The 17,095-nt window shown below is 35.5% G+C and overlaps 1 protein-coding gene across 6 annotated transcripts in view; it reads left to right on the forward strand.

The window, feature by feature from the left end:
- Positions 1–17,095, forward strand: part of TRPC4 (transient receptor potential cation channel subfamily C member 4) — a 168,254-nt gene that overhangs the window by 33,827 nt on the left and 117,332 nt on the right. For 5 of the 6 annotated variants that reach the window (XM_007447178.1, XM_007447183.1, XM_007447180.1 and 2 more), the window contains exon 1: positions 12,452–12,829. In XM_007447178.1, coding sequence (XP_007447240.1) covers positions 12,452–12,829 — 378 coding nt within the window. Of the gene's footprint in view, positions 1–12,424; positions 12,830–17,095 lie in introns of those variants that run through there. The other variant, XM_007447179.1, reaches the window with a different exon arrangement.

Below are 17,095 nucleotides of genomic sequence, written 5' to 3' on the forward strand. Positions count from 1 at the left end.
ACAAGGGACTGAGTTTTAAAGTAGACTCAGTCTTTGGAGATCTAAGCAGTAAGGCAAGAACAAAATTCCTAGGGACATGGCGGGACCAGCCTCATTAAGTAACAGCCCTAATATAATAGAACTCTCACTCCCACCTGCCTAGACCAAAAATTGGCTGGGAATGTGGAATAGAATTTATCCTGAAGGTGTTTACCATGTCTGACTCTGACTACTTACTGAAACCATCAGCATTTTGCTTGCTCGCCATTTTGCAGCGTCTTCTGGATGCAACACTAAGTGGCTGCATGTCCTTGCAGAAATTAAAATTTTTTTCTGAGCCACAGAAATGTATCTTTCCTGTGACTTTGTATAGTTCTTTCAAATCCCCAAATTTATACCATCAGTAAAAAGTTCAGTATTTTGTAGGGAATAATAAAGGTCACTAAGTAATTTAGAACAAAACTGGGGTAACCAAAATTCTAAAAGGCATAATAGGAGATCCATTGTGTAAAAGTCTGGATACTTATGAACAATAACAGTTATTCTAGGAAGAGAAACTAGCATAGAATGGGGGAACTCTTTCTCATCCCCATTCCTTTAAAAAACTGCTTCCTTCTCCTGGAATTCCTTGCTTCCAATAGTCACTGGGGAGGCACCTACTCACAGTTAAATACTCACTTACATAGAGCTCCATTAACAAGCATTTCTTTCCCCACAGGTACAACTAACTGCTTTCTCTTTGGAATCTCCAAGAAACAGTTTATAAATCTGTACTGGAGAACTTGCCACGTGGTGTTTATTATTGATTATCAACAAAACTCCTCTACTAGATAGTGTCTTCCCTGAGGTCAGGGATTTCTTGCTGTTGTTTTAACAGCTATATTGAGATATAATTATGTGCCATAAAATTCACCCAGTGGGATTGTGTTTTATTTGACTTTTTATCTTCAGCCCTCAAAATAGTCCTGGTGTGATATAGAATTAGCCTCAATAAATCTTTTTTTGAATAATGGAACCCACATATGAAGGAGTAAGGATTTCCAGTGGACACCGAGCAGATGTGAAACTGATGTACCCCAGTCAGCTAGTTTGTCTTCAGGATCAAGTTGGTAGATCAGGTCACCCTCTGCCACCGGCACTCACTCTGTATACTTTCCTTTAAAGGTTGTGCCTTCAGGGACTTCCTTGGTGGTCCCGTGGTTAAGACTTTGCCTTCCAGTGTGTGTGTGGGGGGCGGGGTGTGTGTGTGTGGGTTCGATCCCTGGTCGGGAGCTAAGATCCCACATGCCTCGTGGCCAAAAAACCAAAACATTAAACAGAAGCAATATTGTAACAAATTCAACAAAGAATTTAAAAATGGTCCACATCAAAAAAAAAAAAAAAAAAAACTTTAAAGAAAAAAAAGAATGTGCCTTCAGATAGAGGAGGAGACGTTGCTTCACCAAAAGTGACCCCTTGCCTGAAATTGTGGTGGACTAATATAAATAAATCAGCTTCAGGATTTACAACTTGGGACCTTAATAATAGACTTACCACGCTATCTTCAGTAGCTGAAAATGGGGAAACAAAACAAAACAACCTATCTTTTCCTTTTTGTATCAGGACAGGTTGTTTTAGGAATACAGAGAACAATGGATTGGGAAACATTCATGGATTAAACCTCTAAACATAAAAACATTTTAGGAACTATATATCAGTTGTTGCAGGGGAGTCTAGTTTTGTCCCCCCAGATGCTAATATCTCTCTTGGTAATGCTAAATAAAGCAAATTATACAATCAATAAGTACAGGGAACACTGTCTTCTACTTTTATATTTCCTCCAAATGCCTCAGATAAAGGCTATATGAGAAATGAATGTCATATAATAACTACCATTTAGAAGAAAAAAACTAATGTAAACTGTCGTATTTACAGGTATAACAAATAAAGATACATGTGTAAATTTTAAAAATTATACCCCTAATAAAAACATTCTGTCTAACCCTAGCATGACGGTAAACCTGTATATCTTCACTATCCAAACACAAAATATGTTTTAGTTTTAATAATAAAATAGTACTTTTTAGAAATAAAAATAACCAAATTAACTTCATAATAAATACTTAGAATTAAGACTACGATGGAAAATTCTAAAAACTGCGTTATCTTCAGAAAGCTAATTTATCTTTGTAGTTATAAAATAAGTAGATTTGAAATGACTTCATACAGTTGTGTTTATCTAAACAACTAATAAGTTTGGAAACAGTTTCCTTGGAAAACTCATTTGTGTATAATGAGGAGATACCCAGTCTATAAGCAAGAGCAAAAAGTCATGTATCAAAGCAGAATACAAATAACCTTGTATTTATAAAAATTAAGTCAAAAATTATAGAGCTTTATGAAAACGTGAAGATGATTATAAGTTTAATAGAGGAGTAGAAAGAATGACAAAGTTAGTAATGTGTCTAAAGTCACATGGCTTATTGGCAGAGACAAGGACAAAAGCAGAGACAAACAGGATCAGAGTCTAATCACTACAGTCATTAAAGATTATCCACTTTAAGTCATCTGTCTAGTTCTTGAATTCTCTCTCCAGTATATTTTTCCTTTTGAGTTGTCTCTTGCATGCTTGAATACTGTCAGCAACAGGGAGTTTACTAACCTCTGAGAAACACATTTAATCTTTGACAACAAATATTACCATTAATAGATGACTCTTTAGTTGAGAAGAAAGCTTTTTCATTACAATCTCTACCTATTAGTCTTTATTCTAGTATTTACAGTCATGAAAAACAAGTCAAATACCTTTTAAACATGAGACTTCTGCTAATTATCAAGGACAGCTGATTGTTCCTTTTATAAAGTAAACTTTTACTTTGTGATTAAGAGGCTTTTTTGTTTTGTTTTGTTTTTGTTTCTAGTAACATATACTGTGTTCTCCTTATCAAAACTTAGAAAATTTAGGCAAGAACAGAAATCACCAATTACCCATAGGTAAACTTTCTTAATTATAAGCATAGTTACCTCCTTCTTACAGGTTTTATCATTGTCGTAGACATTAATTTTACTGTGTTCAAAATTTTTTTTTTTTTTTTTTTTTTTTTTTTTTTGCGGTATGCGGGCCTCTCACTGTTGCGGCCTCTCCCGCTGCGGAGCACAGGCTCCGGACGCGCAGGCCCGGCGGCCATGGCCCACGGGCCCAGGTGCTCCGCGGCATGTGGGATCTTCCCGGACCGGGGCACGAACCCGTGCCCCCTGCATCGGCAGGCGGACCCTCAACCACTGCGCCACCAGGGAAGCCCCTGTGTTCAAAATTTTATCCATGATTAGCACGTATCATAATATGATTATTCTGCATAATATTAACTTTTAATACATATTATTTTAATAGTGGTGCACTTTTTAATTAAATAGATATTTAGCTCTTAATTGACTAGCTTACAATTATTGGTTTTTAAGTCTCTCCAGTTTTTTCTGACAATATGTTAAGAGTTATTTTTCCTATGTAAGAGTTATTTTTCCTTTTGTGTATACATGATTGCCTGCTTTATGAAATACACCTCCAGGGTTGATTCCTGGGAGAGATATTCATGGGGGTAAAGGGCTTGAACCTTTCAAAAGGGTGATACACATATTTCTAATTCCTTTTCACTTTAAACTATCACTAACAATTAACACTTTAAACTATCACTAACAATTAACAAGAGAAGTATTTTCACTGCATCTTTTCTGGTACCGGTTATTCTTTTGTATGTAATGTGATCACATTTGACATGCAATGTCTTTTATCGTATTGGTAGACTTCGCAGTTTTAGAGGTCAGTAAAGTAGAATGCATTTTCAAATGATATTTTCCAGTTATATTTCCTTTTCTCCCAGGAGGCTGTTCTTTTTATTCTTTGAATCTTAGTAATTTTTCTTTTCTATTTAATAACCTCTTCTCAGTCATATTTATTTTGAATAATTTTCCTAGTTGTTTTGCCTCTTAATTTTGTACATTGTTTTCATACTAAGATTTTTTGCATTCTGTATATACATAGCATGATTCTTCCTCATGGTCTGACATTTTCCCGTCACTTTGCTTCAATATTTAACTTTTAAATATACTTTGAATCACTCTTATGGTGTTCCTAAATAATTATTTCCAAAACTTCTAACAAACTGTCTCAACATTGTTTATTGTTATTCCATTTCCTGCTCTGATTTTTCATGCTTCTTGGTTGATATGCTACTATGAAATATGTGTTCCATTACTTCTCCGCCTCTCTCTCTCTCTCTCTCTCTCTCTCTCTCTCTCTCACACACACACACACACACACACACACACACACCCCACCACCACCACCACCACCACCACCACCACCATGACCAACAGCAATAACATCTAACATGGTATCCTTACCTCTGAAATAATCTAATGGGTATTTTTTTTTATTTTGGGGTCATATATTTATCAAATATTCTATATGTGCATACAAATTTAAGCATTTTTATATTACTTTTGCTATCACTACAAGATTTGTTCCTTTTTGTTCTGCTCAAAAGACTCACCATTACCATATTTACCATTCATACATACACACACGTGCCCACACACAATGTCAGAAGTTAAAGGTCAGCTATGGACTGCAGGATCTGGTTGTTCTGGGTGACTTTTGAATAAATTTTGCTGTTGAATGTTTCATTTTTGAAACTAGGTTATTTTGTCTTTCTTTTGTCTCATCTTGTAAACTGCTTATATGCAACATGTATTGCTTTTCCCCCACATTTCTTCTTAATATTGTTTCCTTTATGACAACTTATGCTCTCACTGTCCACAAGTAGTGACATCTTTGACACAATGAAAGAAGTAAAAGTATTTCTGATGTAGTAATAGCAATATGTGTACACACATTCTTGTTATAAAATGATATATGTATCCCTTAAAATCTTCACATTCTATGAAGGTATGAAAAAACAGGGATGTGGGAAGGGATTAGAATGAGTACTTGAAATATATTCAATCAGAGCACTAATAAAATATTAACAAACTCAATAAAATATGAGCAGACATTTAAATCTCCACAAACATACCACCATCAGAGTCTGGGTTTTGCATTCTTAATCCTAAGGGTTAATGTTTCCTCCTTCACGATATAAACTCTTGATGGCATTCACTTGGTTTATTGGCAGGTGGTCTTAGTTTTCACTCTTACGCATTTCCAAATCAATCAGCAACCTAAATGACCATTAAAAACAGAAATTGGAGGGACTTTCCTGGTGGTCCAGTGGTTAAGACTGCACACTTTCACTGCAGGGGGGCTGTGTTCCATCCGTGGTCGGGGAACTAAGATCCCACATGCTGTGCAGTGCAGCCCCAAAAAACCCCAAAACAAAAAACAAACAAAGAAAAACAGAAATTGGATTATGTACGTCCTCAGCTCAAAGCCCTTCAAGAATTGCTTATTATGTTTTGAATACATTCCCAGATCCTCACACTGCATTTCCTGGCTACAGAAGCCATTTCTTCCACTCTCTCCCTTGCTCACAACACTCCAGGGACAAAACATGCTGTCCCTGTTTTACATCCTAGAATGCATCCTGCCCCTCCCGCCTCACTGTTTTCTCACTTTCAGATCGTTTTAACATAATGGTCTTCTCTGCACTTTTTAATTTCACTTAGCTGGCTTTTTGTCATCTTTCATGTCATAGAGAGGTAACCCCTGACCCCCCTACCTAAGGTAGATCTCCATCTTTCTCCACCCCCTCTCATCATTTGTTTCCATTGTAGCCCTTAAAAACGGTAATTTTGCTGTGGATTCCTTTGCTTTTTTAATTTTTTGTGGGTCCCGTCCAATGGATCCTAAGCTCCGTGAGTGCAAGGATCCCAGCTTCAGGGTATTGTCAATGCTTAATATAAACATTTGGCATACAGATGTTCAGTAGATACTTTATTCATTCAGTAAATATTTATTGTGTACTTTTTACATACTAGACCCTTTTCAAAGCCTTGTACATAGATCAGTGAGCAAAACAGACAAAATCTCAACTATTTAAACCATAGAAATCTTTCTCTTTATATCTATACTTTCCATATATTGTAGTGTCATCCTATGATCAAATATGGTCTTCATGTGAGCAATCTTCTGAGGCTGTATGCCTGAGACTAAGTTTATTCCTCCCTGTATTTAAATAATTTTAATAAATATGAAATTCTAGCTTCAAAATTCTGTTTGGGGGGGGTTTATCCTTTTCTACTTTTCAGTCAAAACCTCATTACATTCTAACCTCCAAATTTGCTGTTAAGAGGTCTGATGTTAATCTGATTCTTTATTCTTTTTATGTATCAGACTCCCGAAACATTATTGTAGTTTTTCAGTAAAGCAAGGATAAGTTCTTTATAACTCCCAGCAGTAAGGAGAACATCACATTGATATAGCTGTGTAGTTCCACCAAAGGGGCCAGTTGGGGAGAATATCTGTAGGGTTTTCTGCCCTGGGTACAAGGAGTTTAAGGTGGATATTTCAAGATAGGAGAATGATTGATATTGGGCAATATTTGTGACATACTAATTTAGGATTGGTAGATTTGGCCAAGTGAGGGTTCTGGAGAGAGTCTTGATAAGTAAAGTGTTTGATAAGGAAGCTGTTTGCCCAGGTGAGCAGGATATTATCTCAGATAAACTTATATGCAGGAATTTCTTGATGGGAATAGTGAAATCCTGAGTTATTTATTGGTTTACAATCTTATCTTCCCTGGGCAAAGTTTTTCTAGAACAAAAACTAATGTTGTCACAGCTATTCCTTATGATGTATGTGGTGGGGATATTCTCATAGGGGATACTTTTTTCTCCTTCTTTATAATTTTTTTTAATCTATGAAGGAATTATTCTTATATATCTTATGTGGTACTATGGATTCTTTCCGTGGAAGGTCTTATATCTTTTATAATTATGAAAATTCTTGGTCATTAATACTAAAAATATGTCCTGCACTCCATTATTTTATTTTCTCTTCATTCAATTGCTATTTTATAGATTTTGGCTCTTATACATACATTCTCTTTTTCTCTTCACTTTTACTTTTTCCTAACTGGGAGAATTTCACGATCTGAACTTTCAGTTTACTGAGTCATTCCATGGTCATTCTACCAGTATCTCCAATCACTTATTCTTGATGATTTCTTATTCCTCAGATTTTCTCATATTCTCTTTATAATTTTGTAGATATTTATAAACGTATTTTAGTCTCCTGTTAACAGGTATATTAACTCTGTTTCTCCCATTATAAGACACTCAATTTGCTAGCCTTGGCTGTCTTGTACTTTTTACCTCTGTGCTCACATTTCCCTGGAAGTATCAGCCAACTGACCAAAATCTTATGCCTTTCTGATGACTTAGGTAGTAGTGATAGGAAGTGTATTCCAGAGCTGAGAGCTATAGATGTGTTGATTTACACATTACAGTTATAATTCTTTGTATGGATGAAAAAAAGCTTGGGGGTAAGATAGTTAGAGAAGAAAAATAGGTAAAAAATGAAAGCATTTTTCCCAGGGTATTCAGTAGCTTCGTGACTGTTGACTGGATGTCCGGTTATGCATTGTTGCCTTCAACGGGCCTACAAGTGCTAAACCATTTTTCAGCACCTGGTTGAAGCAATTTTACCCTATTAACTTTATTCCCTTACCCAAAATGACAGGGGAATAACTCTGAAAGTATAGTCATTAATTCATTGATTCATCAACATATTTGGGGCACTAACTACCTGCTTAGCATTGGGGATGCAATATTGTATAAGTCACAATCTTTTATACAGTAAAAAAAAAATGTTCTAAAGCTAAGAGGTCCACAGGGTTTATGAAGATGCATAAAGAAGGCCATTAATTCTGCCTTAAGAGGAAGAGAAGAAAAGTCCTCAGAGGCTATGTTACTTCACAGAAGGTTTTAAAACTTGGCAAGAGTTGCCAGAGACTCAGGGGAGGAACAATTTTCCTCTTGTAAAGAAAAGTGTGAGGAAATGCTTAAAACTGTAGTGGCCAAGTGGTTTGGGATTCTTGTCAGTGTAAAATAAGGTTTTCCAGGGCCTGCCTTGGGAGATATGTCTAAGAAGGCATTTAGAAGCCAGGTCATGGAGGTCCTGTATTCCATAATAGGTTAGTGTTTTTCCTGTGAATGGTTCTCAGTCATTTAAGGATTAAAAGTGAGACAGTGATTGAGTCAGCTTTACATTTTAGAAATATTAGGCACATGGCATTGTGGAGACTAAATAGGGAGGATGCAAGGATAACATCAGTGAGATTATTGGAAGGATATTGGTGTAGCCACGTGAAAGATGATGAAGAAAAAGCCTGGAGTTAGGAATGACAGCAAAAATGAGAGCATTATGCTTTTAGGTGGAGTATGCATTATATCAAAGATTATTGAGATAATATACTATACCAATAGCAAGAAAAAAATCCAAATTGGATTGAGTGTGAATAAGTTATCTGGGAAATTGTTATTTTATATCAGATTTTAGAAAAAAATACAAATACAACTTAGATATGTGCCATAGTATCCTAACAAAAAATGAGAGTCTTTATTTCTCACTGTGTCAAAAGATCACACGTGTATGAAATCTATCTTTTGGTAGTTAGGGAATAAAAAGCAAAAAGAAAAAACAACGTTGTTTGGGGAAATTTTATTTTACTTTTAATAATGTATACTCAAGAGTGGAGATTTCTATTTTCTTTCCTTTGTGTTCTTCGGAATTCAAGTTCACTGTTCTTTGCATCACACAGCTAAATTTACCCTTTAGGGAATATGCCTTCAGACCCTATAAATATCTGGAACTTTTGTTTTCCTGCATATCTTCATGTTGTTTAGATGATTGTGGTTTTCATATCTAGGGACAATTTTTAAAAAATTTCTCTTGGGGTTGATGTCAAGGTGAAGCTCTCCCGCAGTTTTGTTTCTTAAGTCCCAAACATATTTAGGGAAAATAAATGTTGGGTTAATTGAGAATTCACGTCGCGGGATTTTTTTTCTTCATCACATCCCATAGCTCTTCCAAGTTCTTGAAACATAACTTGATGAAGCAGCCATTCTACTTCTGGCTTATGTGTCATAAAGGGGGCATTGAAATCAAAGGATCTGTTCAACTCTGTAATATATGGGGGAAAAATATCTTCTTCCTCCAGAAAGTTTATTCTGAAAGTGCAGGGTCAGAAACAGGCTTTTATTTCCACATTTGAGGTCAAGATATTTGCTTCAGTGAGACTCCTGTTTTTCTTGCAGACGTTCTATCCAGTTGCAATTCCATTGTTGCTGAAAAGAGTGTCAGCTCAGGAGCCGTCGGCCTTATCTGCAGCTTCTCCTTGCAACTACATTCGTGTATCACAGTTTTCAATTGTTAAACTTGATTTTTGTCCTTCTGTTAGTATCACTGCACCAGGTAACCCAGAAGGACAGGTGGATGTACTGAAAAATTGTATACTCTTCCTGACTTTCTTAAGTTTTTAGCCATCAAGCAGAGGTGCTCCACCTTCTTTCTCTTCCCCCCCCTTCTCTATGTTTTACTATTCCACTGTAAATATTTAAATTTTATTTACTTTATGTATTTACATTTTAAGTATATTTCAAATCCATGTAGCCTTCCAAGCATGAATTCTTGTGTTGTTGTTGTTGTTGTTTTTTTATCAAATTCAAGATGTTAAAAGAGGACAGCAGATTAAAGGTCTTTCTCAGCACTAACTCTGATTCTCCTCACCCATTCCTTCATCGTTGTTGTTTCTCCTCACTTTATAGATGGAGAGACAGGTTATCTAATGGAAAGTCTCATGCCCAATTCACATCTTAAACACAACGTTGAGTAGAATATATCTTTCTCTCAATGTCATATTACTCTTTTTGAAACTTATGTAGTTTACATTTATGGTAGTTATCTGGATTAAATGAAATAGATTTTAGTAAGTCTAACTTCTCATTATCTATCCCCTCCCCTCGCACAAATTCTCCAGTATCTGCTATGTTGTCCTTCAATCCCTTCGTTGTCACCAACATCTTGTACTCTGAAAATGAGAAGTCAAATGATGTTTACTGTCTAATATTTTATATGATACCATCATTAATAAAACAAAGTAAATGAAATAAAATACAGTTTTTCCATCCTCTAAGCTGATTCCTAATCCTGACTGAGCCATAATTCACATGAATTTCTGATACTGTGTATGTGTATGTATGTTCATACTTTCATTTTAACCGGTATTTGGGGTAAGCTACAATGAAACACTAGTCTTAAGCAAAAATATTATTGGTGGGAAACCTTGGATTCAACTCTAGAAAATGAAAATTCATGTATTTTTCCAAGAGCCATGGGTAAGGACAAAGTGAGGTAATAGAGAATGTATACTGCTGAAATAGAATATAAATGGAGGTTATTATCATTATGAAGATTTACACTGTAGTCTGGATAAAATTGCCATGTGAAAACCACAACTTTGATCCCGCACACTTTCATGGATGCTGACATGGATAGAAAAGTTGTGCTGGGGAAGTGGGTGACAGTTGCCTTCCTAAGGCAAATATTTTAATGTTACCACTGATGCATATATGGGGCATTTGGGATCAGAAAATGTAAAAGAGATATGTAACATAATAATGCTGTTGATTTTTGAAGTTTTGGTTATACTGGAGGACTATTAAATTGTCTTTGTCGTCTGATAATATAATTTTGTTCCCGTTATTCTAGTCAGTTAATGCATTGTCTAAATACTGAAATTATAATCAAGCTTCAAGTAAGCAATTTGCATGTCTAAAATTAATATATTTGAACACCAGTATTAATTTTTATGTTCCTCTAAAAAGGTAATATTGCTATTTAAAGAACTCACAACACACTTTGTCTGCAATTGTAAAAATAAATTTAGATCTTGCTGTATGGTTGGTCATTATACGTTTAAAACACCAAGACTAAGAAAATGTGAAATATTTGAGAAAAATATTCTGGATTATTGGATTACCACTTTTTGCTTAGTCTATGAAGAGGCCTTAATAAAGTGCTGAATCAAATATGCCAGAAAGGAAGAAATTATGGAATTGCAGTTTTGTGTATTAGATCCTGAACCTAGATATTTGAGAAATCATGATGCATAATCTGGACATCAAAAAATAAAACTTAACTATTTGATAACTGAAATTACTGTTAAATTGAGGTAGCGTGCAAACAATGCATATTTTCCCAAATGAGAACATTACATTAAATATAATCACATTTGTTAATGCAATGCATGTTCAAGCTACAGTTAAAGCATTATTCAAATATGGTTGTTACTTATAAAATGATTAGGTCTAAAAAGATCAATTAAGATGAATATGCATGTTCAGGTACTTAGAATACCCCATTCATTTTAATTTGATGTAGTGAATGTATGTAAATAAACATGTGGGTTGAATATAAATGACATAGAATAATAAAATAGTTCAGACCATAAGTATGAAATCAGGACCTAACAGCAGTAAAGAAATTATATTCAAAACAGAATACATTTTTCTGTAAGTTTGTACCTCTAAGGTGATTACCAAATCAGTATAACTTTTAGCGACATCAGACATTTTTATTAATCTATTTTTAGATGATAATCTCTTATTTATTTGAAATAATTTCCTCATCTTCAACTGTATACTTACTGTAACTTCAAAATAATATTACATTTTACAATAAATGTATTCCTGCCTTGTGGTTTATTGTTTCATGATACGGAGGTAAGAGAATTAAGAAAATAGCATTTTCATAATAAACCATATATTTAATCCTTTTCTAAATGCTTCTGTTGGAAATTAAATTGCCTAGACTCATCTTGATAATTAATACCACTGGTACCCATTCTTTCTTCCTCAATGAATTTACTTACAAGAGGAAAAAAATAAAATTATGCTCATCGGGCTCAGTATGATATTTTATTGACATTAATATCAGTAACTTTAATGTCAGTTCTTACAAACATTAAAACTAGAAATAAAAGTGAAAAACATTTTGCCCAGATATTGATACTCCGTAATCTCAACAGCATCTCCATGATGAGCAAAACTGACAGTGACTGACATTCTTGAAAATCCCTGGTCCAGTTTGGGGACCCCAGAGATACAGCCTTTGACTTTCAAGGTTCTCTGTTAAAAACAATATATATTTATGATAAATTTTGTAAATAATTTTTAAAAATTACAGGTGCAACCTCTGACAGACGTCACTTTTAAAGTAACTTTTATAAGTAACTTGCCAAATACTGGACTCTCTTTCTTCTTAAATAAGAACTTTGAAACCTGTGTTTCTAGATAACTGAATAATTATTGCCTATTTCCATTGTTTAAAGGGAACATAACTTCTCACTTAATAATTACGGTTTCATCGTTGTTATTGGCCTCGTTGTGAGTTGTTAAATGTGATGCATAATCATTCAAAAGTGTGCTAATACTAATCCTTGTGTGTGTTGGTTTTTGTTTGCACTTTCAGAGAGCAAGAAATAGCATGGCATGAAACATGGCTCAGTTCTATTACAAAAGAAATGTTAATGCCCCGTACAGAGACCGCATCCCTCTCAGGATAGTCCGAGCAGAATCAGAGCTCTCACCGTCCGAGAAAGCCTACTTGAACGCTGTGGAAAAGGGAGATTATGCAAGTGTCAAGAAATCCCTAGAGGAAGCTGAAATTTATTTTAAAATCAATATTAATTGCGTCGATCCACTTGGAAGAACTGCTCTCCTCATTGCAATCGAAAATGAGAACTTGGAGCTCATAGAACTACTCTTAAACTGTAACGTCTATGTTGGAGATGCTCTATTACACGCCATCAGGAAAGAAGTTGTCGGAGCTGTAGAGCTGTTACTGAACCACAAGAAGCCCAGTGGAGAAAAACAGGTACGTGCAAAAATACTGGCTTTAGTTTATTTTACTTGCAGAAGGTTTCTATGGATGGTCATATTCTCCCCAAATTTTAAGAAATGTTAGCCTTGAAGTCAGAACTATTATGACACAAAACCACTGCTAAGTACACATTTTATACTCTCCAAAAGTCATCGCTACCTGCACCTCCTACCCTGGCTAATCAGACTTTGGTGAGAACCAAAGCAAAACAAAGTAGCCTGTGGTGGCTTCCCATACATTGGAAACATTTCTATCTAATGGTCAATAATGTTTTCGGGGGGCTACTGTGTATGTGTGGGTGTTTCTCCTCTAGTGCATCATTTTCTGATATTCTACAGTGACAGGCTGAATTCTTTTGCTAGTTTCCTTTTTAACCTGCTTGCCTGTTCTGGAATTCTGCATGTTATTGCAAAAGTGAGTTGTACTTATAATTCTGATATTGTTCTTTAGCAAACTCCAATAGATTCTTTTAAATTCAGACTTAAATTTTTTAAAAGCAAGAAAAAAAAAGATTACTAAAAAGTAACTGAACTCTGACTGTAGGCTTAACTATATCAAATTTACTAATGGCAAAATGTAGCTGTATCTTAACATCACGGGTAGAAAATAAACCAAAATGGCACACAATTATAAATACAATGTGGTTTTATTCCTATTTTTTATTCCTATCTCCTTATTTTTTTTACCACTAAGGAAGCGGAGAAATCGTTGACAGAAACAAATAAGGCATCTATTTTTTCCTTATTTTCTGTTTTTCCCATTTGTCCATCTAGATCCTTCCCTTTGTTACTGGCCTGTGTCTGAATCATCTCTCTGCTCCTTTATCCTTTCACACTGAACTCTTCACTTCCCTGCATCAAGTCTCACTGACTAATTGCAGAGACTTTGTATGCACTTCAGTGGCTCAAATCTGTCCTTTAAAGTAAAATCTTATAAAAATGTGTGTTATTACAGCTCTAGCAATTTCTGTTCTACTTGATAAGGCGCAAACAGTTTCTGCAAATGATGGACTCTTAGAGACGTTACGTTCCTTTAAAGCAAGCTCTGCTTTAGCTACTATTATCTTTGCTTTACTGGAGGACTTTGATCAGAATCCCCACCATGATTAGGAGAAGAACTTCATGGCTGGGTGTCTCCTGAAAAAGTCTCCCAGAAGTTTGTGTTCTATGGCCCATTCTTATGTCTCACCACCATGCACCCCTTTCCCTTACCTGAGCCCAAACTTTGATAAAACAACACTCCGCGATGACAGTAGTTCTTTGCTTGTTGCTTTACTAGCTTTTTGTTCTCATATCCAGTTGTTTGGGATACCTTCCCATCATATTGGTAAAACTTTCCTGATAGAAGGATTTGCTTCTTTCATGTATCCTTTCAAACTTGTACTAACCTTGACAGAGGTGGATAGGTAATGGTAATATCTGAAGGCATATGTTATGTTATATCGCAGTTTTCCACCACTGGAGGAACACAGGACACGTAGACAGGAGTGAGTAAGAGTGTGTTTTTATCTGTGTAAGTTCAGGCTCTACATTCCCAGGCCCCTCGTGATTTTGGAACTCCTTCCACAATCATACCCCTAAAGTATTTGCATTTCCTAATAACAATGATCTTATATTGTACACGCCGTTGTTTCATATCTACAAGGGCAACCATAAGACAGATGTTGGGACTGTGGGCCTAGATCATTTGAGGTTGCAACAAGTCAACAGAACAAAATTGCAGTTGTGTTTTCCCTGTTTATTACTGTATAACCTTCTTAATTCTATTGTCTAGAGAACAGTGACCAAACATTTCAGTGTCTCTTTAGTCAATGACATTTGTGCTGGCCAAAGTAATTTGGTGTCTGGAGAAGATATCTGCTATTATGAGATTGTTCGTTGGAAGATGTTCAACTTCTGAGCTAAAGTCTAGTCTGACAAGTGGGTCCTGGCTTCTTAGAGGCACTTGATCTGAACCCTGATTATTAATAAAAGGCAGTAAATGTTTGCAATCTGCCAGGTGTCTGAAATATCCCAGGCCATGTGTTTCTGGAAGATTTCTCTTGTATCAGTTTGTAAGCCAAGAATTTTCCTTTTCTATTTGCACATTCTAGAATTCCTCTTCAGCGAAGGCACTGAGAATCAACAAAACATTGCATCTTTTGGTTTGTACTTTCTAATTTGGAAAAAGCAACTCCAGTCTACCTCAGAGTGCCTGGTATCTTGTACAATAAAAGTGAGGTTGTTCCGTCATGAAATGTATACAGTATAGCACATAAAATAAGTCCTCAGGGCTTGTTGTGGGGAGGAAAGGCAGACAAACCCCATGAGAGCTTGGCTGTTTATCTGTGATCTACATAGATAATGCATCTCCTAAATATGCCCAACCTTGTCTGGAGTAACAGTTTCCGTAAGCCAGTGTCTGGTAGGTAACAAATAAATTCTTGACAGGAATTTTTTCTCTCATAAATTGTAATTCCTTAGATGATTCTTGTGATCATTGAAAGCCATTTTGTGTTTACTATTTTTGCCTAATTTCCAGTCTCATGGGCTTCCCCCAAAGACCCTGGAACACATTACCATTAATTTTGTTGAGGTCACTGAAGCCGAGTGTTAAAACCTGAGAACACTAATATCCAAGAGGACAAGATAAACATAACTTGTCTTAAGATGAGTCAAGGAAGAGGATCTAATATAAAAAAATATACAAATCTGATGATTAGAACACTTAATTAGAACTTAAAATGTGACAGACGTGGATCAGGAAATACAGTCTTCTTTTACAAATTTGTCACAAATTGATTTCTTTCTCCTGAAAAAAGATGCAATGTGTGATGGCCTCCTGAAATCATGGGGGCTTGAGAATTCAGATTAATCTGTTTACTCTTCCAGTACATTCACCAGGGAACAATTTACAATTTGCATATGCTTATTGTGTCAGGCCTTAGCCCGGGCACTGGGGAGAAGACATTATTCCTGTTTTCTAGAGTCTAGTTGTGAAGAGAAACAGGAAAGATATCATGGGAATATGAATAAAGATGATCACAATGGAAAAGATAAAAGAGAAATAGATCCTTGGGTAATTATGAAATTAAATTGACCGGACTTGGTAAATACAAAATATTATGTTTTAAGGTTTATAACTGGGGAAAGTTAATTCCATTAACTGAGATAGAGATTATAAGTAGGGTTTATGAGACCTGCTTGGATATACTCAGTTTTCGATTTATTGACATTAACATCTAGGAGATAATTAGAAATTTTGGACTTAAGAAAGGGGTCTGGTATTGATATACAGATGATAGGGAAGACATTGAAACACATAAAATCACCTGTCTTCCTATCACCCTGACATTGATTGTCTATCCTTTCCATCATATCTTGTTTAAATGGTTATGATTGCTAGTATGTTAAAAACTTTTCTCAGTGCAGCATCTAATGAAGATATTTAGGTTTTGTCAGATCGATAGGTGGGCATAGATCATTAAGTATTTCCTTCCCTATTTAATGTACATCTTCATAAACCAGGGTTTTGAATTCTTAGTGTTTTCTTTTCATTTTTACTATAAAAAATAGAAAGAGTAATACTTTATTTCTTTCACGTAGTAGACAGCACGGAGAACCTGTATTTCTCCACACTAGGCAGGAAGATGGAACATTATGTATTCTTACTGGGGCTGCTCTCTTGCTAGAATCATTACTCTGATACTCTCTGATGATTTATTAAACTTTTCTAACCTTCTTAGTACCTTATTTCTCTACAGGGAATAACCGACAGTGGCTTCTTAGCCCCTTTTCTCAGTCAGTTGATTGGTTACTTGACTTGGAATTATTTCTAGCAGACCTTTCTCTTTGATATCTTCTAAGGCCAGATTCAATTTCAGTTTTAGCTGCTTCGGTAAATGTTTAGCAGCAACAGAACTTTCCTTTTCACTCTTCACTCAGACCATAGTATTAAGTCTTCAGTATCATCAAAATTTCTGGGAGGACTTGTTAAAACATAGTTTGCTGGATCCCACCCCAAGAGTCTCTGATACAGCGGGTCTGGAATGGGTCACTGGAACTTGTGTTTCTGACAAGTACCCAGGTGATATTCGATACTAATGCTTCCGGTCTAGAGAAAACACTTTAAGAACCAGTGACTTAGAAGATGTCAACAGTTATAGAATAACTATAGTTGTCTACCTTGTGTTAGGTGTGCTGGACTCTACCATGCTAACCTTACTTTAAGGAGATTTCAAATAATTAGCTTAAATATGAATGAGTAAGTGATATTTAATGT

The sequence above is a fragment of the Lipotes vexillifer genome, unplaced genomic scaffold, assembly GCF_000442215.2.
Source record: "Lipotes vexillifer unplaced genomic scaffold, Lipotes_vexillifer_v1.1 scaffold541, whole genome shotgun sequence".
NCBI classification, from domain to species: domain Eukaryota; kingdom Metazoa; phylum Chordata; class Mammalia; order Artiodactyla; family Lipotidae; genus Lipotes; species Lipotes vexillifer.